This window comes from Danio rerio, chromosome 22, assembly GCF_049306965.1.
Source record: "Danio rerio strain Tuebingen ecotype United States chromosome 22, GRCz12tu, whole genome shotgun sequence".
Lineage (NCBI taxonomy): Eukaryota > Metazoa > Chordata > Actinopteri > Cypriniformes > Danionidae > Danio > Danio rerio.
In genome coordinates, this window is record NC_133197.1 from 16,108,671 (window position 1) to 16,135,876 (window position 27,206).

A 27,206-nucleotide genomic window follows, 5' to 3' on the forward strand; every position below is an offset into this window, starting at 1 on the left:
ATCTATAAAAAACAACAAAAATGTATATAAAAATGACAAAACTCAATGAAATCACTGACATAAAAATACAATTATTGAATTTTTGAGCATCTTTAGATTCATTTAACAAAAAATTAAAACTTTTGAATTGAGACAGAATATTTTACGTATCAATTATTGATCATGCAAATAAACGACCAATTAGATTTTTAACGATACATTTGAAAATTTATCAATTATTATACAATTATTAGTTATTTATATATATTCATTCATTCATTCATTCATTTTCTTTTCGGTTTAGTCCCTTTATTAATCTGGGGTCGCCACAGCGGAATGAAGTGCCAATTATCCAGCCCGTTTTTACGCAGCGGATGCTCTTCCAGCCGCAACCCATCTCTGGGAAACATCCACACACACTCATTCACACTCATACACTACGGACAATTTAGCCTACCCAATTCACCTGTACCGGATGTCTTTGGACTGTGGGGGAAACCGGAGCACCCGGAGGAAACCCACACAAACACATGGAGAACATGCAAACTTCACACAGAAACACCAACTGACCCAGCCGAGGCTCGAACCAGCAGCCTTCTTGCTGTAAGGTGACAGCACTACCTACTGCGCCACTGCTTCGCTATTTATATATATTATTAGTTATTAGAATATTAAAATTCTTTATTATTTATTATTTATTATAATATAAATTATGTTATTTTTATTTTATTTATTTATTTGAGCTTTTTTTCAGCAGTTATTTGTATTTGGTCATATTTCTTTGCTTTCTTTTAAATGGTTAAATGTTTTTCATCCATTCGTAAAAACACCTATAAATTAAATAGTAGAAGTGTTTACCTGTAGAATAAAATCATACATAATCATTAAAATAGTAAAACAAAAATATCTGTCTCTGCCAACAACCTGCCGACATTCTGTGACAATAATGGTTGAATAAACATATTAAATTGTTTTTTAAAATTGTATAAACTTTTTGTGATTAATTTATAGTATTTTATCATATTTTGTGTTTTTTTATCATATTTTGTGTTTTCATTTAAATAGTTAAAACGGCAACTTAAATTAGTTTTGAATTTAATGTTTAATCAATTTTTTAAACAAGTATTTATTTAGGTGTGTATTTATTTGTCAAAACGTGTGCTGATTTATCAAATCTTATCTTTATCTTATATTTATGATTGATTTTTGCAGTTATTATTACTGAAATGGTTAAAAACAGCAATGTTTTTTGTTCATTATTATTACAGGTTTTATCATATATTTCTAAAACACAATTGCGCACATGTAATGCGTATAAAAAGCACTGATTAAATAGAGTTTCCACAACAGTGCACAACAAAAGCACAGGCTAATCGACACACTCAGGCAGAGACAACATCAACACATTCAGCCTGCTCTCCATTAGCAGCCTATTGTGTGCAAACACACCGTATGTGGAGGAAAACCATCTGCAAAGTGGAGGTGGGGAAAAAAATGACAAAGCACACTTTAAATCAAGACTGTAGGCAAAAACCAGTCGATTTTGAGATTGCGGGCTTTTGATTAAGTGTTTTTTTTCCATATAAAGTGAAGAAAATTAACTTTTTGAAAACTTTTCTTAAATTAAAGAGTATAACATTGCATAGAGTATGATACAGTGTAAAGGTTTTCTCTTTTTGTTGCATGTTAGTCCATTAATTTCTAGCTCAAAATGCACTTTTAAGTGTTACTTTTGTCACATTTTATCAATTTGTGTCTTAGATTTTAATTATAGTGCATATTTTTGAAAACAGTTTTCTCCAAATGTGGTTTTCTAAATGTGTCACAGTCCCACTCATTATTTTTTTCATTTTCCTTTGGCTTAGTCCCTACCTCAGAGGTCACCACAGCGGAATGAATCGCCAACTATTCCAGCATACGTTTTACGCAGCGAATGCCCTTCCAGCTGCAACGCAGTATTGCAGAAACTCCCATATATACTCATTCACACACTCACACTCATACACTATGGCCTATTTAGTTCACCCAATTCACTCATAGAGCATGTCTTATATATAAGATATAAGTATAAGTTTTACTTATATCTCTATCCTTAAGGTTTTTACAGAGCGACGTGTTCCTACATAATAAGCTTTAATATATATGTAAGGAATAACTGACCACATATTAATATAATATTAATAATATTAATCATTAGTATATGATTACCAGACAATAATGCACCCTCAAAGATGGTGACTCCAATTTGCATTTTGGCTGTTATAGCTCAGCTGTGCATACTTTTCTAATAATTCAACAGACAATTCAGATGTTGCATTTCAAGAGATTTGGGTGTAGAAGTAGTTTCTTACGCATCTCCTTCAAAGCCTTTTGACTGTTTTTGGATCAGTGTAGTGATACTGAACTGTAATGCGGTCAAAACCTGCCTGGAACTACTTCAGCTGTGTGTTTATCTGAAAATAACTGCATGTTCGTAATTCAATCAGAAACAAAGAACTCTGTAGCACTTTTTGTTTTTGATAAGAAGACAAAAATGAAATAAGAGTCAGATTTCCATGTTAGAAATGTATGCAAATTAGCACATTTATTGAAATAAAACCTCATTTGCATACTTAAATATAGCATTTATTAAAATGACAATAAAAAAAGTTTGGAATTCTTAACTTAATCTACTGGAGGAGTTTTATTTTTTTACCCAATTCACCTGAAGTGCCTTGTCTTAAAGTCGGACTGCAAACAAGACTAAAGTGCGGCTCTGTACAAGTCAAACCCGCTAAATACACTGATTTGTGACACAGACCTTATTGTAAAACATATCGTTTGTTTCAAATAATGGGATAAAGAGCATAGCTGGCAATGCCACATGTGTTTTTGCCATTGCGGATCATCCGCATGTAGCCTCCTTCACCCCATCCCGTTCCCCAGCTGAGAAAAGACAGCAAAACAAAACATCAGATACCTAGAATTGGCACACTTTCACAGCATAGTATTCTGTGAAGTGGCTGTTTTAGGGTAATGAAGGCCACTGTAAGAGCATGATAATAAAAAGGAAAGTGGTCTAGTTTGGGTTGCATTGCTAATGTTGTGGCACAAATGTAAATGAAGGGCGTTTTCTCTCACCTGTTCTTGATTATCCAGTAATCTGTGCCCTCCTCTGAGCCGTAACCAACCACCAGCACAGCATGGTTGAGATTGTTAGGGTTACAGTTGGATTCCTTGTAGATTCCTGTGGAATAAAAAATGTTTTTAAGCTAAATAAACAAATCTAAAATAAAACAATGCTTAAAATGATGATATTTTTGGTAACACTTTAAAATAATAGTCCTTTAAAACTAATTCTAAAGTGTTACAGAATTGTAAAAAAAAATTATAGTTTGTTTGAAATTGATTATATATTATACAATTCTGATTTTAATAAGAATTTTAATGTTTCATTACTATTTTTGCTAAAATGTGTCTTATTTTTTATTTTTTGTGTGTCATATTATAATATAATATAATATAATATAATATAATATAATTTAATATAATATAATATAATATAATATAATATAATATAATATAATATAATATAATATAATATAACATAATTTAATATAATTTAATATAATTTAATATATAATATAATATAATATAATATAATATAATATAATATAATATAATATAATATAATATAATATAATATAATATAATATAAAACAATTTAATGTTTATTTAATTCTTTTCAGAGTGGAACTACAATGTCTAGAAGTAAAATCTGACCTGAACTGTAAAAAAGGAAGCTTGGATTGTCAGCATCGATAGCAACAGAGACTGGTCCGACAGTTGCCACTGCATCAGCCAATGCCTGCTCATTTCCAGCCGGGACGAACCTGTAGTCACTGATTCCAGCCATAGCCAAATTCTTTTCATAGAAACAGGGCTGAGTGTCCTAATAAAAATAAAAATGTGGATTAAGAATGACCACATCAAATTAATACATAAATCCACCAATTTCCGAGCATGACTTTTATTTTAAATCATGGGTAGCACTTCCTGTTTTGAGGAACTTCCATTCAAAATAACCAAAATAAATCACATCAAATAATAAGGTTGTGCTATAAAATATTCCTATAGTGAAACAGAGTAAGAGGTACCTTTGATTTTGTACTATATTTTTATCCATCTTGAAAAAATTAAAAGAGATTTTAGGCTTCTATTTTAGAATTAAGAACTGCCTTTCTTTTGGAGCTAAAAAGAAGCTGGTTGAGGCAACATTCATGTCGACATTGGACTATGGTGATGTAATCTATATGCATGCTTCGTCTCAAAGTCTGAATGCATTGGATGCTGTTTACCATGGTGCACTAAGATTTATAACTAATTTTAAATCCCTTACTCATCATTGTGTGCTGTATATTAGGGTAGGCTGGTCTGCTTTGTCCATTGGTAGGCTCAAGCATTTTTATATTCTTGTTTACATACTGGGTTTACTCCCATCATATCTCCAGAATTACATTTGTAAAAAGCCTGTTCTTAACTATGGTCTTCGGTCACAGGATATTTATTTACTATCTGTCCCTAAAGTGCGGAGTGAGATGGGAAAAAAGGCTTTAAAGTACGCAGCACCTTTTGCTTGGAATAATCTGCAGACACAGTTGCAGTTCAAAGACTTGATTTCACTACATGCTTTTAAAAAGAATATAAAAGTTTTAGAAGTTGAAACACAGGTTTGTAGATGTTTTGAATAGTTGTCAGTGTGATTCATGTTAACTGTAAATTGTTTTTTGTTTGTTGTCTGTTGGATTCATGTGACTTGTGGACTGCCTAATCTTGGCCAGGAAGCTCTTGTAAAAGAGATTTTTAATCTCAATGTGTCTTTCCTGGTAAAATAAAGGTTATAATAATAATAATAATAATAATAATAATAATAATAATAATAATAATAATAATAATAATAATAATCTTAAAAACAATGCTACAATATAGTACAGTTGCATTTAGGGCATCTGTAATACTGCTGCGGAAAGACATTTCAAATTTTTGCCGTTATTAGTGGTCTGCTAAAAGTACGTATCTTTGTGTTTAAAAACACTAGACCAGGGGTGCAAAAACTTTTTCTAATGAAGGGCCAAAAATCAAACTTGACTAAGGGGGTGGGTCGAAAGTAAATACACCAATTTATTACGTTAAAGCTGCCAATTTTCTAATTTAATAATATTGAAAAATAAATAGAAGAATACTTACTTCACAAAGTATAAATAATGATACTTTTTACATTTTGTAATGAACCTCTTACAAAAACAAGATAAACAAACACATTTTATAACACAATGGTGTTCAATACTAAATACATGAGTCAAGCTGAACCTGCCTTTGCCTTGATTTGCTCGTCGATGTCTTGTGTATTTTCCTCCATCTTCGAGTGACAGTATTTACATATTTAAAAATCTCATTCATGCACAATTAATAAAACATTTCAATTTAGTTGATTTTTTATTAAACAAACAAACAAACAAACAAAAGGTTATGTTTAACTAGAAATGACGATCTCTATTGGAGGCATTTCCCGCAACATTTATGCTAAATCTCTTCTCAGATGGGATGGTGGACCAAATCACAAAAGGTTACTAATACCGTGGGCCAACTTTGGCCCGCAGGCTCTACTTTGGGCATCTCTGTACTAGACACAGTGCTCAGAAATATTTTTTTAACGGCAAATAACACCAACTTGCTACTGTTAACAGAAGCTCACAATGTTTACCTTGCCTGAGTTCTTTCGATTGGTCAACTGCTTTGGAACTGACGTTGATGATTGGCGCTGCGTGTATTATCTTAAATTAAAAATCCTAACATGCTGAATATAAAGATGTGATGATCATGAGTGTAACAGTCATCAATGTCTATTAAGTGCATGTTTATATAGAAAAACAGTGGTCAAAGTAACTGGAATGGAAAAAAATGTATGGTCCCTTTCACATTGTTTGTTAACATTTTAACAGAATGTACCCCTTATAATTCACACACCATGGGGCATAGGAAAAAAGGTGTATAAGCAAAGAAGAAGTCACTTACCACTGATGTGTAAGGGTAAGTGTCTGAGCTCTCCAATGCATTATTAATCACATAATCATAAGCGTTTGCCATCCAGGCTCCACTGCAGCCATACGTGCCGTAAGACCTGGAACAATCCACCAGCTGCTGTTCACTGAGCGACACCAACCGTCCCGTATGCTTGTACATTTGTCCTTCGATAGCCCCTGTAGTGCTAAAGGACCAGCAAGACCCACAGTATCCCTGAAATAAAACAACAAAATCAGACTGTAAACAGAAAATATACAATATGGAATGCATCATCCATATCTGAGTGTGCCTCACACTGGTGAGTGGGCTTGACAAACCACCCGCAGAAAACACACTTTTTTTTCTCTCCGACACATTAACCAACCAGTTTTGCACATTCGCACCAGACACATTCTTGCAGTCACTCCATATAAAAAATGGATTTATGAAGTTTGCTTCAAACAGGTGAGTGGGCTTGACAAACCACCTGTAGAAACACTCTTTGCTCTCTCTATAAAAAAGAAAAACACTCCTCCCTCCTAACTCTAGCACTTATTTCTCTGAGAACTAATAGTTCCTCTGTATAAGTAGCACTTCTTGTGTGTATTGCCTCTTCTTGTTGAATCGCTGAATGCCTCATTAATTGTAAGTTGCTTTGGAGAAGGCGTCTGCTTAATGACTAAATCTAAATCAAATATGAAAACAGAGCTGAAACGCACCTGGTCTTTGACTTCGGTCACATATCCCTTCGCTCGATAGTCGATATTGGTCACTCCCAGTCTTTTGGCATTGAGGCGGAGCATCTGAGCAGACGTGATCTTTCCTTTTCTATTCCCTGTGCCTTTGATTTTGCTTCCCAGCAAACGTTTGTACTCCACACTTGTCTGAGAATAAGATGAGACATGATGCTGAAGCAAACGTGTCAATTTTTGTACATTTTACATGACATCCACACCACTAGGTGTCAGTATAAGTGCAAGACAAATATGATGATAAATGTGCATGTAGCTAGTTTTAATAATCATTCAAATTATTCGTCAGACAACTAAAGCAATAAAGCAAATATTGAGCTTAGGTGCGGTCGCTAATATAGTTACAAGTTTAGCAATAATTTCAGTTTTCAAGTAGGTAATTCCTTAATAAAGCTCAGAATGTAAGTAAAAAATAGTTTTACTTATGAGGTCACCATTTTTCATTTTATTTCAGTTGTCAATGTTGGTTTAAAGATTAAGCAAAAAAATTACAGAACAACATTATAGCTGAAATGGATATTTTTGCACATATTAATTACTCCACACCACTAGGTGTCAGTATAACAAGGAATTCGCATCAATCACAACAATTATAACGATAAATACAACTATGCAGTTTTAATAATCATTCTAATTGTTTGAGAAAAGTAAATTGAACATCAAATCTGTAATAATAATGACAAACAGGTGTGATTTCTCAAAAAAAAATTTTTTTTGCATGAAATTCATACGACTAGTATAAATATCAACATTACTAGTATAAAGATCCATTCAAATGAAGATTCACATCACAAAAAACATAATGATAAATATTATTACTTATCCAATTAAATGGTTTTCAGTGGTTATTTTCAGATAAATGGATATTTAATTCCGATTTACTTACCAGGTCTCCATATTTGTTCATTGCCATTTTAAACATTGACAATCCAAAACTGAAATCATTGTTGTTTTTCCAGATCTTCTGCATGTTGGTCTCCCAAATGGTCTTTCTGTGAACATCTTCACTCTGTGGTTAAAAAGCCAAACGTCATGAGAAATACACAAACATTCAGTGTATAGAGCGACATATAATCATCTTAACAACACACGTAAACTGTATGTTTATACAGGGTTAAGTATCCCCAGAGCACAACAATCATTCAAACCTTTCAATTAAAGGAATAGTCCACCCAAAACTGAACATTCGGTCACCCTCATGCTCTCAATATATGAGTTTAATAATGACTGAACTTTCATTTTTGGGTGTACTGTACCTTTAAGTCATGCCCAGCTGACCATAACCGACCTCTTCGTCGTAGGATATTTCGTGTTTTTTCTTCCACAGATTCCACTCAGTTGGGGCTTCTTCTTCCGATTCTGATGCCACCTGCACAGGAGCCCACACCAGGAGGGCAAACACTGCCGTTCTGCCCAACAGCGCCACCCAGCTGGACTGATAAGTGTCTGTGCAAAAGAAAAACTGCTTTGACCTCAAAACTGTAAGAATTTTGAACTTTAGTTTACTTTTTTTTCCTTTTTTTTTTTTAAAGCAAATTGGGCAACATTTTACTTTTATTTTTGGTTCAGAGATTAAAAGTAAATACATTTTTATAATATCTGCATTTATATATTCACAAAGAGTTAAAATAAAAAGTTTGATAGTATTTTAAATATAGAAATGATGGTAATAATTTACATTAATTAACAAATCTATTACCTGCCTATTATTTGGATATTGGCTTTTTGTTATTACTTATAAAGCACATATTCTGTATGATGTCAGTCTACATCCTTAATCCTGTCAAATGCTTAAACCCAACTAAACCCAAAGTACAAGAAGAAGTAAATGAATAAATTATTGTTAAAATAGAATTGCATTCAAATATTACTTGAACCAAGTAAGCTTACTTGAACTAAAAAGCCTTATTCTTAGACTTATTAACTAAATATAATAACAAACCATATAATTTATTTTTGAGAATTAAATTAATACTTTGGTTAAACTTAAAATGACCATTATTTATATTCTATTTAAATCATTTAAATATTTAACTAAATAATTAACACAAATAACTTTCTTAAATATTCCTTTATCACCTAAAATTTGATTGTTAATACTAATAAACTTTGATTATTATTATATTTAAAATTCTTATTATTACCCGATTCACTTTACCAAATAAATAAAGAAATATTGACCACAATTTATGAAAACCTTTTTGTTAATTTTGATTTTGTTACTATTTGATTTTGTTACTATTTTGTTACTCATTGTTAAAAAATTATCATTTCCACCTGAGCCAAATTACTTTTTAAAGATGTCAGCATTATTTTTCCTCAGATTGGTAGGTCTACTGGTAAATCGAGTAGACTTTAATCATCTTTAGTTTAACTTTTACAGTTCAACAATAAGAAAAAGTTTTTATGCCAGTAACTCATGACAGTAACAAATACTTATTGTATATAAAAAGGAAAGTCTAAAAAATCAGTAATGTTGAACATTGATGTTGAAAACTTCTTACCTGTAACTCAAGAAGTATTTAGAATTCCTTATAAGTGACATTTTCATAAGTATATAAGTTACAATACTAAGTTAATAAGCCTCAACCTGAGAATGCCATTGTGTTTCTGTCACTCCAGTTGTTTTGATAGATGAAATAATTTATCTTTCCATTTTTAACATGACTTATTTTCAAATTAATTGAATTATTTTCTTAATTTAATACAATAAGCATTTAAATATTTGGTGTTGGACTATTAAAAGATGCAAAAAAAAAAACTTTTTATTAAAAAAAAACTGCAACATTGAGATCCCCAGATCTACTGGAATGAACCAAAAAATGCCTTGAAAATGAGGATTCACAAAGTCAAGTTTGCTAAGGACCAGCATCTAAAATCCTAATAAGATATCTTTAACACTTCTTGAGTGACAGGCACGCACACCTTGAAAAATGAGTGTTTTTGCACCCAGAGGTGTGATATATGTGCAGTTTATTTCCTCGAAGGAAACAATAGAAGGAAAAAAGATACATATTCACTTTAGAGGCAGAGACACATTTGAGATTCAAATATCAGTGGAACTAAACCAAATAGGACCTTAAAAATAAAAGTGCCAAAAGAGAAAATAGTTGAAAAACAAAATCTAAAAGGATTTTTATAGGACATTTTTAAGACTTCTAGAGTTTCAGGTGTTTAAACTTTGGGAAAAGAAGAAAACTCAAATAGTGTTTTTCTCCATATTTTTCAGCTTTTTGCCATTCCACCATTGACATATAAAGCAATAAAGATGACTAAAGTTAATGGATTTTGCAAATAGTTGTACTGATGTCTGTGAAAAATAATAATGATGCTGTTGTCTTTCTAAATGATGAAAATTGTCATTTTGAATTCCTAAAATAATGGACTATCACTATCTGTGACCCTGGACCACAACATCAGTCATTAGCAACAATAACATTTTTTGAGACAAAATAAACATCTAATATAAATAAAGTTCTTGAGTAACTGAAGAGTTTACCCACACAATTTAACATAAATTGTGTTCAATATTTATTTGAGAATGAATTTGTAAAGAATAAGTTTTTTTGAATTAATTAAAAAATATATATAGCTTACAATAATGTTTAAGAGACAAAGCAAATAACCATTTGTCCTCTTCGGACAAGCTATATATGTTAATCATGTTGATAATATAGTTATAAAGCAGGGTGCGAATTACAGGGGGATTTGGGGGACATTGATTGTTGCGAATGCATAATCGCCCCGATCAGACTAACTAATTCAACAGTCTGAAACTGGCAGATCTAGAGCAATGATAGTCATCAAGTGTTCACAAGACAGAAATAGGAGTTTGTTTCTACATATAGCCTGAAAGTAAAGTCAAATTAGACAGTTGGTGTAGTTTGACCTACAGTAACGTCTGATAAAGCTAATCAGAGGAGACTGTCAGGATACACAAAATATCCCTCAAACACTGAAAACTTCAGTTTTACTACTCAACTAGATGTAACTAAAAATAAATACATCAATGACTGAAGCATGTTTTACATAAAAACTGAGCCCCCTCATCGTCAATGTATAATTTGCACACTGGTTATAAATGTTTATTTAAATAGAATGTTTGAATAAAAAATCAAAGTTAACTTTTCTCATTTTAAATTAAATCAAAACTGTATAACTGTGACAAAAACATTGACAAAAATACAATGTAATTGTTATTTTCATTTACGAGAATTAAATTAATAATTTTGTCAAAGTTAATAAAGTTTCTTAGTTTAAGTAAGATTTCTTGGTTCAAGTATAACCTGAACACATTTATATTTTAATAATAACTGTATAATTAAATACAATTAAAGTATAACAAACAATTTATTATCAACTATATTTATTTACAGTTCAAATCAGAATTATTAACCCCCTTTAATTTTTTAAAAATATTTTTTTAAATGATGTTTATCAAAGCCAGGAAATTTTCACAGTATGTCTGATAATATTGTTTCTTCTGGAGAAAGTCTTATTTGTTTTATTTTGGCTTGAATAAAAGCAGTTTTTAATTTTTTAAAACCATTTTAAGGTCAAAATTATTAGCCCTTTTAAGCAATTTTTTTTTCAATAGTCTACAGAACAAACCATCGTTATACAATAACTTGCCTAATTACCCTAACCTGCCTTAACCTAAGTAACATAGTTAAGCCTTAAATGTATAGAAGTGTCTTGAAAAATATCTAGTCAAAGATTATTTACTGTCATCATAGCAAAGGTCAAATAAATCAGTTATTAGAAATGAGTTATTAAAACTATTATGATTAGAAATGTGTTGAAAAACTCTTCTCTCCGTTTAACAGAAATTGGGGAAAAAAATAAACAGGGGGGCTAATAATTCAGGTTGGCTAATAATTCTGACTTCAACTGTACATGAATACAAATATTTAATGTAAAATATTGAAGAAAAAGTTCTTAGCAAAGCATAGTACTAACCAAAAATTAGGTTTCAAAAATTTTATGGAAGGAAATTAACAAAATGTCTTCATTACACATGAATTACATAATATTCTATTGAATTTTGGCATAAAAGAAAATTCAATAATTTTGACTCATACAATGTATTTCTGGCTATTCCTACTAATATATTCCTGCAACATTACAGAACAGGGTCAAATTTGATATATTTCCTTTCATCACTATTCATGTTTAAGAATATCCAAGTGAAATGACCCTAAATATCTAAACAAATCTTAATCGTAATATTCATACCATGCTAAAGATTACATTTCTTCCAGACTTACCGATCATGTTGAAGAGCAGGATCTGCTGAAAGTGTTTGTCGGAGGTTTTGGGAATGAAACCGACCCATGTCTTCAGTGTTTTATAGCATCAAGCTGAAGGTGTGTCCACACTATTGTCATCCTGCAAGAGGAAGGTGCTAATTAACAAAATGGTTAAAAGTGTAACCATAACCAATAACGTCACCAAAACAATAACATTTCTATACATAAGCCATCCCGAAATCCTTCTAGGAAATCAGATATGATGTTCATATGATATCTGTACTTTTTGTTATGAGATCATGACTGATTCAGCAATGTCTGAATGTCTGAGAGTGCTTGGTCTGAGCTGTTTTTCAGTTTGGGATTTAATGAACGTACCAGCACTGATGTTATATCCTCAAAGTATAGACCAACCACAGCAAGGCCTTTATTACTGGGGTGTTTGCTGACTCATCCGTCTTTCTCCATTTCCAGACAAGAAGTGTGCTCTTCATAATGCTGTCATAATTTACCCCCGTTATTACACTTCATCCCATGATTGCCTCTACAGCTTATATTTTGGGGTTTTTCATTAGACAGTCTATGCATAGGGGAGGTACAGGTCAATAGGCTTACGATTTGCTCACTTTTTATGTATTAAATAAAATGTTATATTATAGTATATACAATTAAAGTCAGAATTATTAGCCCTCCTTTGAACTTTTTTTCTTTTTAAATTATTTCCCAAATGATGTTTAATAGAGCAAGGAAATTTTCACAGTATGTCTGATATTATTTTTTCTTCTTGTTAAAGTCTTACTTATTTAATTTTGGCTAGAATAAAAGCAGTTTTAAATTAAAAAAACAAACATTTAAAGGTAAAAATGATTAGCCCCTTTAAACTATATATTTTCTCGATAGTCTACAGAACAAACCATCATTATACAATAACTTGCCTAATTAAACCTAACCTGCCTAGTTAACCTAATAACCTAGTTAAGCCTTTAAATGTCACTTTAAGCTGTATAGAAAGTGTCTTGAAAAATATCTAGTCACATATTATGTATTGTCATCATAACAAAGATAAAATAAATCAGTTATTAGAGATGAGTTATTAAAACTATTATGTTTAAAAATGTGTTGAAGAAATCTGCTCTCCGTTAAACAGAAATTGGGGGAAAAAATAAACAGCGGTTAATAACCTCAACGGTATATAAAATATGCGAAACGTATAAAAAATTATAATTCAAAATATATTTTGGCTGTAGATATAGCTGAGCATTACAGTTCTACGTTTATATGTTGGGCGACATGGTGTCGTGGTGGGTAGCGCTGTCACCTCACAGCAAGAAGGTCGTTGTTTTGATCCCCGGTTGGGTCAGTTGGCCTTCTGTGTGGAGTTTGTATATTCTCCGTGTTTGTCTTGGTTTCCTTTGGGTGCTATGGCTAGGCGAATTGCCGTTTTGTAAACATTCAGAATGAATGCAAAGAAATGCATCTATATATGGCTATATGAAAATGAAATTATAAGTTACCTTTTTATAGTACATTAAATTACTGTCAGTCACTAATAACAGACGAATGAATACACAAAATTAAAGTCAAGGTTTTAAAACCGTCAGAATTTTCTGCTATACCGTTCCTAAGGTATGTGTACGATTTTTTATTTACTTTTTTTTTTTTGTCGTTTTTTAGGACAACAGTATGTCTAGCAAAAAATATATCCAAAGATGCCGTTTTAAATTTGTAAAAAAAAAAAAAAAAAACTGCTAAAAAATATTATAAATGTTTCTTAAAATACAAGTATTTTGTGTTTAAAAGAGAAAAAGTTTTTGTTTTTTACCCAGACATTTAAAAAGAATGTATTTTAGAACAGTGATCACAATACTGTGATCACAATACGCACTGCTGGTGCAATCGGCCAGAGCCAGCTAATAGTAAAGAGGTGTGGTTAGGAATATTGCATCTAAAGCTGTCAAACTGACATCAACAGAGACGGACCGCCTACTACAAACGCAGAAGCAAATGGTCAGAATTTGATTGAAGATTACCATAACAAACAGTTTTATTCAATGGATTAACTTGCATGGATAATTGTTCACCTATAACAGTGTGCACTAACAAAATTAACATTATACATTTTGATCACACACTGACTTGGCATTAATACTTACACCTAAAATATTTTTGGGATTTCAATTGGACTTTAAAGGGTTATAAACTTGCTATAATGAGATCCGCTCAGACTGATTCCTGGTTCAATTGATTCATATGATAGATCCGACTCGCAAGAACAACTCGCTCAGGATTCGAGCAGCAGCTGAGTGTGAGTGTGTGTGTGTGTTTATGATCGAGCCTGAAGCAGTAAGAGGAGGAGGGATACACGAGAATAGACAGTTGATGTAAAAGCCCCTCGCTGATGTCCGTGCGCGGTAAACACTCACTGCGGTAAACAAGAGCGTAGATCCGTTCATTCAGATCTTCAGGGGCGATGAATGAGCGCTGCGGACAGACGTTATAAAGGACACCGCGCAAAACCAGCAGGATGAAGCTCGCCTGAGACTCCAGGATGTCTTTCAAGGTAAACACGAATGTCTTCATTGCTTAAACACAACATATATGAGCAAACGTGTGGCCGGAAAAAGGAATTGATGGAGTTTTTCTGTCAGTCACTGGCGTCTCTGTGGCCTTATGACGACTGTCCGCCTGTCCCGCCCTTCCAAAAATCACCATGGCAACCGTAGTTTATGATAAAACTGTTGTATACTGTATTTACGATGGTGCAATATCAGCATTACTGTCTCGCTCATATTCTACAATTTTGGGTTAATGTTTTCTCATTGTTTTCCTGTATATCTGATTTTGTTTTTGTTTAATGTAATGCTAATATTGATTTTAAACTATATTGTTAGGTAAGACTTTTTACTTTTAGCTTGTATTTATTTATTTTTATTGTTTTTTGTGTGTATTTACATTTTTAATAAGTTTGTTTTCAAATATATATTCATAAAGTTTCGGTTCGGCTTAAGGCTGATTTATACTTCTGCATCAAGCGCACGTGTCATGGCTGAGTCTGACACCGTCACTGACGTGTGCCTATAGGAAAATGTAATATATATATATATATATATATATATATATATATATATATATATATATATATATATATATATATATATATATTAAGGATGCTCATTTCGATTAATTTTGCTAACCGACAACCGATGCTCATTAATCGGTTATTAACGGTTAACTGGTCAGATTACTATTAATTTTATATTAAACAAATTGACGTGTCTATTTTGTGTCTGACACATTAAATATTGCATTTTAAAATGGTGATTTATTTTTATATGCTAGCATATTAATAATAGAACAATACGACAGAGCATTTTCATGCACCTGCAGTGTTTAGCACAGAAGAACAGAATAAACTAAATAAAATGAATAAAACAAATAGGACTGCTCTAAATTATTTTCACTTAAATAGTTAATTTATGTAACAAATTGAAAACACTGACTGATTTTTTTAATAACCGGCATAGGCTGTTTTTTCCAATCATATTTTTGTCTTCCGTCAAACAAAACAGCAAACTTCCTCAAATCGCCCGCTCTACGGAAAATATGCATTTATTTAATGCCCCGCTGTTATTATTATAATCACGAAACCTTTTTACATTTTTAATAGAAATCATTATTTTAAAGATTATGTCTTGACGTGGTTTCCTTTCTCTCCATCGCGGCTCAAGTGCGCACGCTGCGTGATGAAAAGACAACAACAACACGCGCACATATGTTGACTTTTTGTAAACAGTTTTGTTGTTTAAATATGACATTGCATTAATGTGCATACATGCTTTATATGCTATAAAATAAAAGGTAAAGCCTATTTGTTGCGTTTATGATGTGGATCCAGGTCAACATCAGCGCTTTTTTTGGCATCAACACGTCTGTTATACAGCAATATTCTTCTTCCATTTTGCTTCTTTGGCAAATGTGTCTGTAGGCACGGGTTATACGTTATCGTCCCACAAGTTAAGTATGTCTTGCAGTTGAACTAGTGGCCGACCACAGCTAATGTGCTTTTTTCATTCCAAAAACGCGAGGCGGACCTCACTGCCTTTATGTTGACAAGGAAAAAAGAAGAGAATCAGCGCGGTCCTCTTATGAAACGACTGAATCAGCTGGGTATCGATTGTGCAAAAGTGTTGCTGTCTATGTTGTTAAAATTGTAATATTTAATAATATTATGATATTCAAGATTTGTACGTTCATACAGCTCTGGATAACTTAAAACAGCGATTAGACCTTCAGAGCAGCAATAATGCGTCCTGAAGTAAAGCGAAACGGCTATAAACTCCAGCAAGATAGAGTGATTATATGCAGAGTCATACTTTATCTATAAATAAAGTATAACTATAGAAACTGTGTTCATCTTAACTGAAAGCTTCTGCGTGTTTGCTGGTCTCACGCATCGTGCACCTGTCAGTCAGTCTGTCAGCGCGTAACGCCAAAGGATTAAACAGAGAGCGCACAGATGAATTTTGGTCCCCGCCATGAAGAATGAATGTAGCGGAAACCAAGCTCTTAAAAAGTTCTCTGTAGTTGTCTTGACAACACGAACTGCTGCTCTGGGATGAGCCGCGTGCAAAAGATGCCCCTCTTAACGCAAAGGCGCATTCAATCGGCCCCTTATGCAGTCAAACAAAAAATATATAAAATAATAATTTTAATCGTTTAACTGATAGCATTAATCGGTCACAAACGCACTCTTTCAGTTAACGGTTAATCGATTACTTTGAGCATCCCTAATATATATATATATATATATATTATATATATATATATATATATATATATATATATATATATATATATATATATATATATATATATATAAATAACCGCCAGAACGTGTGGTGCAAACTCTGTGATTAGTCGGCTTGGTAGATGTGACGAGTGTGAACGGTGGTGATAGCCATGGGCCCGAAGAAGCAATTGCTTACAAATGCTGAGTATTGTAAAGAAGCTCCAGATGGAAACTTTTGTTTTGTGTTTACCTTATGATTAAAGTTGTTCCACATCCGCCGATTACCACCTCTGAATGAGCGAGTTTTAGCTACTTGTACATTAAGCTAGTGTTCAGAAAAAAACAAAACACCCGCAAAGAAACTCAACACAGAGAAACATAAAAGCCTACTGCCAGCTAGCGTTTCGAAAGTGGTATTGAGCAACACAAACAGCACGCAGAAGTATAAATGTACGGCTATGCCCATTAACGTGCCACCCTTTCAAAATATATTATTATTTATATATTATAATTTATTGCTTTTTAATTCAGTCTTTTTTCTTTAATATTTATTTTATTTATTTCTCAAATTTTTTATTTATTGTCTTATTTAATTACATTTCTATTACATTATACTAATTTAATTTATTTATACTTAATTTTATTATTTTAGTTTGCTTTTATTATGTATTTATAATCGTGTTTTTTTTAATCAGCATGTTTTTTTTTAATAATAAACAAAACCCTAATGTTAAAATACTCCCCAACATTACTTTACTAATGTTGCTGACTCTCAGAAAGTATTGACTATAGGAACTAGAAGGCAGATTTATTTCGTAATTGATTCGCCAGACCTTTGAAATAAATAAACAGCACATTATGTGTTTTACTGAGCTCTGACAGTGCTATCTGTGTGATCATGTGTTTGTTTGTTTGTGTGTGTATGTCTGACAGAAGGAGACTCCGCTCGCCAACGCTGTGTTTTGGGCAGCGAGGAAAGGAAACTTGGCTCTGCTTCAGCTTTTATTGAACAGCGGCCGAGTGGATGTCGACTGCAAAGATGCTGTATGAGGCTCTCCTTTCACTCGTAGTGCAAAAAGAAGCTCCGTACTCTCATTCAGGGGGGGGGGGGGGGGTGAAATCAAAATTTATGATGTGTATTTTGCTAGCGCACATTGTTATTCTCTAGGTGAACAATTAATCTGTACAAGTTAATCCATTGGAAAAATAAAGTTGGTTTTGGTAATCTTAAATCAAAGTCTGAACATGTGCTTCCACGTTTGAGAAGCCATTCTTCTCTGATGATGTCAGTTTGACGACTTCAGCCTTAATATTTTAAGCCACGCCCCTTTTACTGTAAGTTTGCTATAAGGGAATGCTGCTCAAAAGCTCCGATCCCTACTCAATATACTGTTTATGTTGGAAGTACATCAACAAACTGAAATAAAAGTCCCGGCAACCTTCGGTTCACGCAAACTTTAATCTCATATGATAATGCACTGTTAACGATTTTTGTAAATTACACAGTATTTAACCGTAAAATGAACTGTATTTTACTGTAGGACAGTTACACAGTACGTTACTGTATTTTAAAGTTGCATTGTTAAATATACTGTATATTTTACATACAATTCTATAAATAAATATTGAGCAAGATAAATGCTGCTGTATATAATGCAAATACAGTATTTTTGCTGTAATTGATTTACAGTAAGTTAATGGCGAACTGCTGCCTGTAAGTTACTGTAGATTCTACAGGATTTTTTTTAACAGTGTGTGTTTTGGCAGTACGGCACCACAGCGCTGATGGTGGCATCATATAGTGGGCATTATGAGTGTGTTCGGGAGCTCATCATGCAGGGCGCGGATATTAATCTGCAGAGAGAGGTATGAAAGCTTTTGTTTTGCCTGGATTATTACAATTATAATTGGTGTTATGATTTTACAGTATGTAACTTTTTTTATTCTTAATTGTTGTATTATGTGATCATTTAGAGTCTTGACATAGTAAAGTCTGAATTATTAGCCCGTTTATTTTTTCCCCCAATTTCTGTTTAACAGAGAAGATTTTTATTAACACATAATAAACATAATAGTTTTAATAACTCTCTAATAACGGTTTTATTTTATCTTTGCTATGATGACAGTAAATAATATTTGACTACATATTTTTCAAGACACTTCTATACAGCTTAAAGTGACATTTAAAGGCTTAACTAGGTTAATTTGGCAGGATAGGGTAATTAGGCAAGTTATGTATATATATATATACACAGCTTAAAGGAGCTAATAATTTTGACCTTAAAATGTTTTTTAAAAAAATTAAAAACTGCTTTTATTACAGCCTAATAAAAAGGAGGGTTAGTTAAAGTATTTGTTTTAAATCATTTGGTTAGATCGCTGGTGATTGTGACCATAAATATATAAAGTTAAAGTAAGAATTATTAGCCCCTCTTTGAATTTCTTTATTTTTTTTTTTTAAATATTTCCCAAATGATGTTTAACAGAGTAAGAAAATTTTCACAGTATGTCTGATAATAATTTTTCTTCTGGACAAAGTCTTATTTGTTTTATTTGAGCTAGAATAAAAGCAGTTTTTAATTTTTTAAACACCATTTTAAGGCCAAAATTATTAGCACCTTTAAGCTGTACATTTTTTTTGATTGTCTACTGAATAAACCATTGTTATACAATAACTTGCCTAATTACCCGAACCTGCCCAGTTAACCTAATTAACCTAGTTAATAAAAAATAAACAGGGGGGCTAATAATTCTGACTTCAACTGTATATCATCATTATTACTAATTTATTTATTATTAGCTGCCATGGGATAAGTCTGTAAAAAAGCTTTAAACAAAGTATGTTAAAATGGGCCTTTTCTGGGGATTTCTATATATTTGGGGATTTATGTATATTATTTTAAATTTAATTAGGTGTTTTCTTATGTTATATTAGGTATTTTAATTATTTGTTGTTTGTGTTTTTTATTTTGTTCCATTTCTTTACCTTGAATATATTTCTTTCTTTCCTTTTTTATTTGTATTTTTTTCTAATTTTAACTATTTGTTTATTTTTTTTGTTTGCAGTTTTACTGAAGTCTTATTTTTAATAAGATTTTGTTTTATGATGGTTATGTAATGTAATATTCAGTTTGTTTAGCTGTGTTGCCCCCCTCTAGCATTTCTGTTGACATTTACCTAGAAATAACCCATGAAAGTTCATCCGTCTGCTCTAAATATATCTACAGATATAATGACAGGCCCCTAATATTACAGTACTCTCTGCTAGTATCTATCACTCCTGTAGTGCCAATTGATGATGTCACTGATGATGTCACCTCTCCTGCAGACAGGCTCTACTGCCCTTTTCTTCGCCTCACAGCAGGGCCACAATGAGATTGTCAAGCTCCTCTTTGAATTCGGGGCGTCCACTGAGTTTCAGACAAAGGTGAGCTATCATAATTCACCTTTTTACTAGTGCGTTTCAAATTATGGGTCGCACTCTCTGTTCAAATCATTTTGAATAAAGTTGCGCTACAAAATATTCCATACACAGCAGGGGAAATAAGTATTAAACATGTCAACATGTTGGTAACAGCCAAAGAAATCCATAAATGAAAACAAAACTAATTAGTTTACAAATGAAGGTATGTGTTATAAAATGAAATGACACAGGGAATAAGTATTGAACACATGAAGAAAGGAAGGTGTAGAAAGGCAGTGAAAGCCCAGACAGCAGCTAAAATCTCTCAGTAGTTGTTCAGCAACCCTCTGCCCTTTGTCATTGTAAATTAATATTAGCTGCTTCAGTCCAGCTGTACATGGCAAAAACGAAATGAGAGGCAAAGTTATTATAGTTTCACATTTTTAACTCGACTGCTTATAGTAGTTTTAATGTAGTTTTAGTTTGTTTCGTTGGTTTTGCTAGATTGGGTTTACTTAGTTTTTATTTTGCGAACAAATTTCTATTTAGTTTTGATGTATTACTTTTTTGAATTTTATTTTTAGTAATTCTAGTATAAAAAAAGAACACATCCAGTGTCTACTGGAGAAAAGTTTGGTGTTATTTTAGCAAGAAAAGTGCTATAATAGGATTTCAAACAGGCACTGAACCCATTCAAATTCAATACAAAAATAAAAATAAATAAATCAATATCAATGGCTGGCTTACATTTTTAAGCAAATTAGGAAAATGTGTTCGTCTTTAAAAAGCGCCATCTACTGGTGTTTCTCTAAACAGCAGCAAGTCAGAGTTTCCGCCACAGAACGAGTGCTTATTCATTTTGAAAGCAATTATTACGGTATTTATATTGTTAATTTTTCCGATACTTATTCAGTGACCGTGGCTAGTTTCACATGGTTTTAGTTTTTCATTTATAATGAAGTTTTAATTTTCAGTTAACAAAATAGTTTTTGGACCAATAGTCTTAGTCTTTGTTTACTAAAATAACAATGGACAGAGTTTCATTTGATTTTGTGATGTATCATTATTATTCTTCATTTTAAAAATAACGTTAAGCTTAATACTTTAGCATAAACAAACAGGCCAAAGCTGTTTGGCTCCTCCACATAACTTCTGTTTTATTCCCTAAAGTACAGTAATGTTTAATATGTTTGTATGGTAATATGAATGGGTGATAATTCCTGGTGTTTACTGCGAAAAACCATATGAGTGACCAATATTCCTTATGTATCCACTGAGAGAGAAAACAAGAGTTTTGTATCATTAGAGTGAAGTTTTATCTTTCCTATTTGTTTTCAACTATAAACAGGGTGTGGTGAGAACATACTGTATGTAATATAATATCTTAGCGAGAGGGCAAAACAATCTGCATTACATGAGTAAAGACATCCAGCTATTACTATTGCTAGTAAAAATAAGGTAAAATGGTTTTGCTGATCAAACATGATGACAATAAACACATTTGTGGCAATATATGGTTTCTCAGTGTTATTCAAGGCCTCCTGGGTGTTTTTATGAATGAATTATAGTGGATTTGGGCGAGTAGTTGACTGTGAGTGAATGTGCTCATGTTTTGTCAGGATGGAGGAACAGCTCTCTGCGCCGCCTGTCAGTTTGGTCACTCCAGAGTGGTGGATACTCTGCTGAAAAACGGCGCCAATGTACATGACCAGCTCAATGTGAGTCAACACACTTCTATCTGTCTGTCTACATGTCCGTTTATTTGTCTATCTCTCCATATGTCTGTCTATATGTCCATCTATCTGTATGTCTGTCTGTCCTTTCATCTATATGTCCATCTGTCTATATTGTCTATCCATAGGCATGCCTGTCTATATATCTGTTTGTTGTTTTGTCTATATGTCCATTTGTCTGTCTATATGTCTGTTTGTCCATACGTGTTTCTGTCCATCTGTCTAGGTCTGTCCATCTATCTGTCTTTATGTCTATCTAGATGTCTGTCTGTTTATATGTCCGTCTGTCAGTCTGTATGTTCGTCTATATGTCTGTCTGTCTAGATGCCCATCCTTACAGTATGTCCATCTGTCCGTGTGCATGTCTGTCTGACCATATATTTCTATATGGCCATCTATACAGTATGTCCATCTGTCTATGTTCATTCGTATATCTATCCGTCTGTCTATATTTCCCTCCGTCTATATGTCTTTGTCTATATGTCTGTTTGTCCATATGTGTGTCTATATGTCCTTCTGTCTGTCTATCCGTCTGTCCACATGCATGTCTGTTTGACTATATGTCTGTTTGTCCGTCTGTTTATCTGTCTGAATGTCTATCTATATGTATGTCTGTCTGTCTATATGCATGTCTGACTTTGTCTGTATGTCCACCTATATGTGCATCTGTCTCCATCTCTGTCTATATGGCGAACTAAATGTCCGTCTGTCTGTTTGTCCCATAAGGCAGAGCTCCTGCCAGACGAGTTTGTGCTTCTGCTGGGGATTCAGTGTTTGTTTGTTGTTATAGTTTATATTTAATAGAATATAATGTAATACTTCAACAAATTCATTGATTCCTTTAATTTTGTTTTCTTTCATTCTGTAGCATGTTTGATTCTTTAATTAGATTTTTTTTGGATCAACGTAACATTATTTTAATGTGATTACTATTTTTATATGTAATTATGTGTATATTTTTAAAGATTTACTTTTATTATTATTTTAAAAATACAAATTTAGATGAGAGCAATCACAGTTAAAGCCAAAAGGATTAGAATTTAGTGATTTTTTTTTAAATAAATTCCCAAATATTTCCATAGTGCTATTTAACTGAGAATGAAACACATTTTTAAACCTAATAGTTTTTTTTAACAAATTTCTAATAACCAATTTATTTATTTATTTATTTATTTTTGCCATGATGACAGTACATTTACTAGTATTCAGCTTAAAATGCTATTTAAAAGCTTAACTAGGTTAATTAGGCAAGTTCGATTAATTGAGTAAGTCATTGGAAAACAGTGACTTGTTTTTATTGGGAAAAATCTAAAAAGGGCAATAAAAATTAACCATAAAAATGTATTTTTGTACATTCAAACTATAAACTATAATTTATATAAACTATTAACTATAAATTATTTTATTCCAGCCAAACCTCTTTTTGTTTCAGGATGGTGCGACAGCGCTGTTTTTGGCCTCTCAGGAGGGTCACGTGAACCTCATTCGACAGCTTTTGTCATCGGGAGCTAAAGTCAATCAGCCTCGAGAGGTCTGCTTCATGATCATGACTCATGTTTGATAGTTTGCGTTTAGGGAAACCTGCTGTTTATCTTGTTCTCTGTGTTGTTTATATGGTTAGGATGGTACCGCTCCACTCTGGATGGCGGCTCAGATGGGACACAGCGAGGTCGTCAAAGTTCTGCTGCTACGAGGTGCAGACAGAGATGCAGACAGAAAAGTATGTAGAAAACCTTTGTTTTTTATGTTCACATCAGCTTTATATTCATATCTATGTTGTGAAGTTTGAATTTAATATTTTAGATTTGCATTTTATTTTTAGTTCAATTAAATTAGTTATTTTTAATCTAATGTATTTTGTAATAACAGTTTACTTAATTCTGTTTGATTTTTGGTTTCATCGTTTACTTTGTTATATTTGTTATTGTAAATTCAAATTAGCATTATATATCTGGAGTTTTATCTACAAACTGTGGAGATTTTATTTTATTTAATCAGTTTAATTGTGATTACATTTTTTATTTGTTACTATAATTGTTTAATTTATTAACTTTGCTTAAGTCATTTATTGTATTTTATTGTTAAATAGATTTTTTAACTATTGGTAACTTGTTTTCATTGTTTAGTTTATTAGTATTTATTTCTGTTAATGAATTATTTTATTGATGTAATATAATTTAAAATATTTACTGTATTTTCTGATTATTACATTATTAAATGTAATAATGTAACGTTTTAATATTGTTTTTTATTAATATTTAGTTTAATTTAATTTTAAATATTGTAATTGGCTTATTAATTTTTAATTTTATTATTTGATTATATTTGTATGCAATGTTTATTATTCAGCTCATTTTATTCTATTTTGTAATGAAATTAATTATTTATATTTTCGCATAGTCTCCACTCAGGATCAAACTGTTAAGTCAGATGGAACAGGGAGTATATTATGAATGCATGAGGTGTTTGCCAGACTCCACGTCTCTTCTCTTTTGTGTGTTTCAGGACGGGTCTACAGCTCTCTTTAAAGCGGCTCATAAAGGTCACTGCAGTGTCATGGAGGAGCTCCTCAAGTTTTCTCCTTCACTCGGCATCCTCAAGGTGCACAAATGAATCAAAAGTGCCTCAAAAATAAGTCCTCTAATTTTAATAACACACGATAACTGTGTACGTTTGTGTGTGTGCAGAACGGCTCCACTGCTCTTCATGCTGCAGTTATGGGTGGGAGTCTGAAAGCTGTTGATCTTCTGCTGAAGGCAAACGCTGATCCTGCTTTACCAAACACGGTCAGCATGATGTTGTTTAATAATTAATAATAGTTGTTTTATTGTGTTTTTGTTTTTGTTTTATTTGCTTTATTCGTTCATTCATTTTCTTTTCTGTCCAGTCCAAATGTTGGCTGAAGTTCAGATTTTCGAACTTGAGCGATTCGCGCGAAATGCGCGTTGAGCGATTCAAATGCGTTATGCCATTCGCGTTTATGGCAACATTCGTGTGTATCTCGCCACATCATTCGCGCGTATTGCACCGCAGGGTGTTTATTTGCCTGTTTGCATTGACTTATAATATAAATCACTCGGGCTTGATGCTTCTTCTGCCTCTAGTGTGAACGCAGCATAACCAAAAAAAAAAAAAAATAGTAAAATTGACACAGGGTGCTCTTTTCACACCAGATGCGATGCACTGAATCACTAGCTCTTGATTACTCACAGGATTTTTTTCACCTCACACTAAATATTCAGCTTGAACTTGTGCGGAAGACACAATAGAAGCAAAATTTACACCTTTGCGCCACCCAGTGGAAATTTGCCTCTATTTGCATGTATCGGTACATCATATTGACAATAGTAAATGCAGGTCCTTACCTGACTTTGAAGAATAGATTGGAAGAGAAGACACTGTTGCACAAGTGTTCATGGAGCTTTGTATATAAACTCTTTTGCTTGACATTTCAAAGAGCCAGAACGCAAATAAATGCCAGGCTAAAATGATGCAGCACAAAGCATCTTAACGCATGTGGAGCACATGGAAGAATGAGTTTTAGACTTTAGTGAGGACGACCAAATTTTGGGAATCAACTGAAAACAATAGTGGGGACGTGGAGCATTTTTAGACCATATTTATCCAGAATAGTGTAGACGAAGCATAATGTTGGGTTTAAATTTGGGATTTGCTCATGTAATTTACATATATATAGTCGAAAACAGGCGAAATAATGACGGGTGGTGTGAATGACGTGAAATTTGGAATATGTTTGCTGAGAATGTGCGGAATTCATCTCAATTGCGTCTTTCACCCAAGTTTTGAAAGTTAAACTCGAACCAAAAATTTGGGTTAAAACATCTTACAAGTAATGCGATACTTCACATCTGGTGTCAACCCATCAAGAGTCAAAATAAAAACAAATACAGAGAAAATAAAATATGTATGTGCATTCTGAGGTCTTATGAAAAAAAATGATAAGTCTGTGCAAGAAACTGGATAATATTTACAACATTACTAACTCTATGTCTACCGTTTGCATCACTGATTATCTTGGGTATTAATTGTGCGTTGTCCATGCACTGGGTTTGTTTGGCCCAAATTTTCAGCTAAAAATCCTCTTCAGTGTTCTACAAAATTTAAAAAAAAAACTCACCATTATCTTGGATGTCCTGAAGGATAATGAATGCATGGCAGATTTTCAGATTTCTCTTTAAATGACGCTGTTGTTTGTAAACAATTGTCCAGAACAACGAGCTGCCGCGCGATCTAACCAAGAGCGAGCGGATCCTGCGAGTCCTGCGTCTGCCGCTGATGAACGGAGAGAGTTGATGATGAGCCAATGGAGAGAGTTTTCCAGCTCATGAGAAATAAATGCACTAAATCCTGCTGAATGGAGACTGAACTCCAGCGGTGCTTCTGCCTGCAGCTTCACTTCAACACAAACAGCTGCTTTTTCATCCTGGTAATGTTATGACGTCAGGTAACAGTCTCTTTTTGTTGCATATTTTATAAGACGGAGTTTTTCTTTTTTTATTATTTTGTTAATGCTGGATTGTCTTCAAGTCTGCAGATGTTTAATTTAATAGCATGTTTTTATTTTAAACGGTCTTATCAGAGAAATTGCAGTCACAACCAAATAAATATGGCATATTAGATTAAGAAGTACATGTTTGCTCATTGGAGAGTTGTTTTTTCTGCATTTTGGACTTCAGATATTTCTTTGAAAAGTTTAAATGTTTTTTTTTTTTTTTTTGCATTTTTTTGTTTTTTGTCTGTGTAAGAAAAAGTCAAACTGTCAAAACAATAAATGTTACAAAACAACATGCTTTTTGATGTCTTTTATAAAAAAAAAATTTGATTGTAAAAACAGATTTGCAATATTTCTGTCTCATTTGAAATTTAATTTTTGGTTGAGGTAATTTTTTTAATATAATTATTGCTTAATTATTTAATATTTATCTTTATATTAGTGGTATTTTTAATAACTTCAGGTGTATTTATTGATGTTTGTTTAACTATTTATCAACTTTGTCTTAAGGGGGGCAACAGTACGGCGCCTTCAAGTTTGCATTTTGCACTTCAAAATGTGCCACACATTCTCAGTTGGAGACAGGTCAGGACTGCAGGCAGGCCAGTCAAGTACCCGTATCTTTTTCCTCTGCAGCCAGAATTTTATAATTTGTGCAGAAAGTGGCTTCTTCCATTTCTCCCAAAAAATACCTAAAATTCATCTGACCACAATGCACGTTTCCATCGTATGATGGGCCATCCAAA

The 27,206-nt window shown here is 32.7% G+C and overlaps 2 protein-coding genes across 4 annotated transcripts; one reads left to right on the forward strand and one right to left on the reverse strand.

Moving 5' to 3' along the window:
* Window positions 1-2,529: 2,529 nt before the first annotated feature.
* Window positions 2,530-14,686, reverse strand: cts12 (cathepsin 12). 2 transcript variants are annotated; one of them, XM_690333.7, is made up of 9 exons: window positions 14,446-14,686; window positions 12,041-12,161; window positions 8,062-8,219; window positions 7,660-7,782; window positions 6,741-6,905; window positions 6,034-6,255; window positions 3,742-3,910; window positions 3,100-3,205; window positions 2,530-2,904 (listed from the first exon to the last, which is right to left on the reverse strand). In XM_690333.7, exons 2-9 carry the CDS (start codon window positions 12,045-12,047, stop codon window positions 2,805-2,807), a joined length of 1,050 nt encoding a protein of 349 aa, XP_695425.1. In that variant the 5' UTR covers window positions 12,048-12,161; window positions 14,446-14,686; the 3' UTR covers window positions 2,530-2,804. The 2 variants fall into 2 exon arrangements, with proteins under 2 accessions (XP_695425.1, XP_068075084.1); XM_068218983.2 differs by having other exon boundaries at window positions 8,030-8,219.
* ankrd29 (ankyrin repeat domain 29) lies at window positions 14,291-26,750 on the forward strand. 2 transcript variants are annotated; one of them, XM_005161708.6, is made up of 10 exons: window positions 14,291-14,582; window positions 17,745-17,855; window positions 18,579-18,677; window positions 20,140-20,238; window positions 21,834-21,932; window positions 23,359-23,478; window positions 23,569-23,667; window positions 24,453-24,548; window positions 24,635-24,733; window positions 26,178-26,595. In XM_005161708.6, the coding sequence occupies exons 1-10, from the start codon at window positions 14,571-14,573 to the stop codon at window positions 26,259-26,261; spliced, it is 918 nt and encodes a 305-aa protein (XP_005161765.1). In that variant the 5' UTR covers window positions 14,291-14,570; the 3' UTR covers window positions 26,262-26,595.
* Window positions 26,751-27,206: the final 456 nt, after the last annotated feature.

Coding starts and splice junctions, on each gene's coding strand:
- cts12 (XM_690333.7), bottom strand. Junction 7,783..8,061: donor AAATATCCTACGACGAAGAG/GTCGGTTATGGT, acceptor TTTTAACCACAG/AGTGAAGATGTTCACAGAAA. Junction 3,911..6,033: donor CTTACCCTTACACATCAGTG/GTAAGTGACTTC, acceptor TATTTTTATTAG/GACACTCAGCCCTGTTTCTA.
- ankrd29 (XM_005161708.6), top strand. Junction 21,933..23,358: donor ATGTACATGACCAGCTCAAT/GTGAGTCAACAC, acceptor ATTTTATTCCAG/CCAAACCTCTTTTTGTTTCA. Junction 24,734..26,177: donor ATCCTGCTTTACCAAACACG/GTCAGCATGATG, acceptor ACAATTGTCCAG/AACAACGAGCTGCCGCGCGA.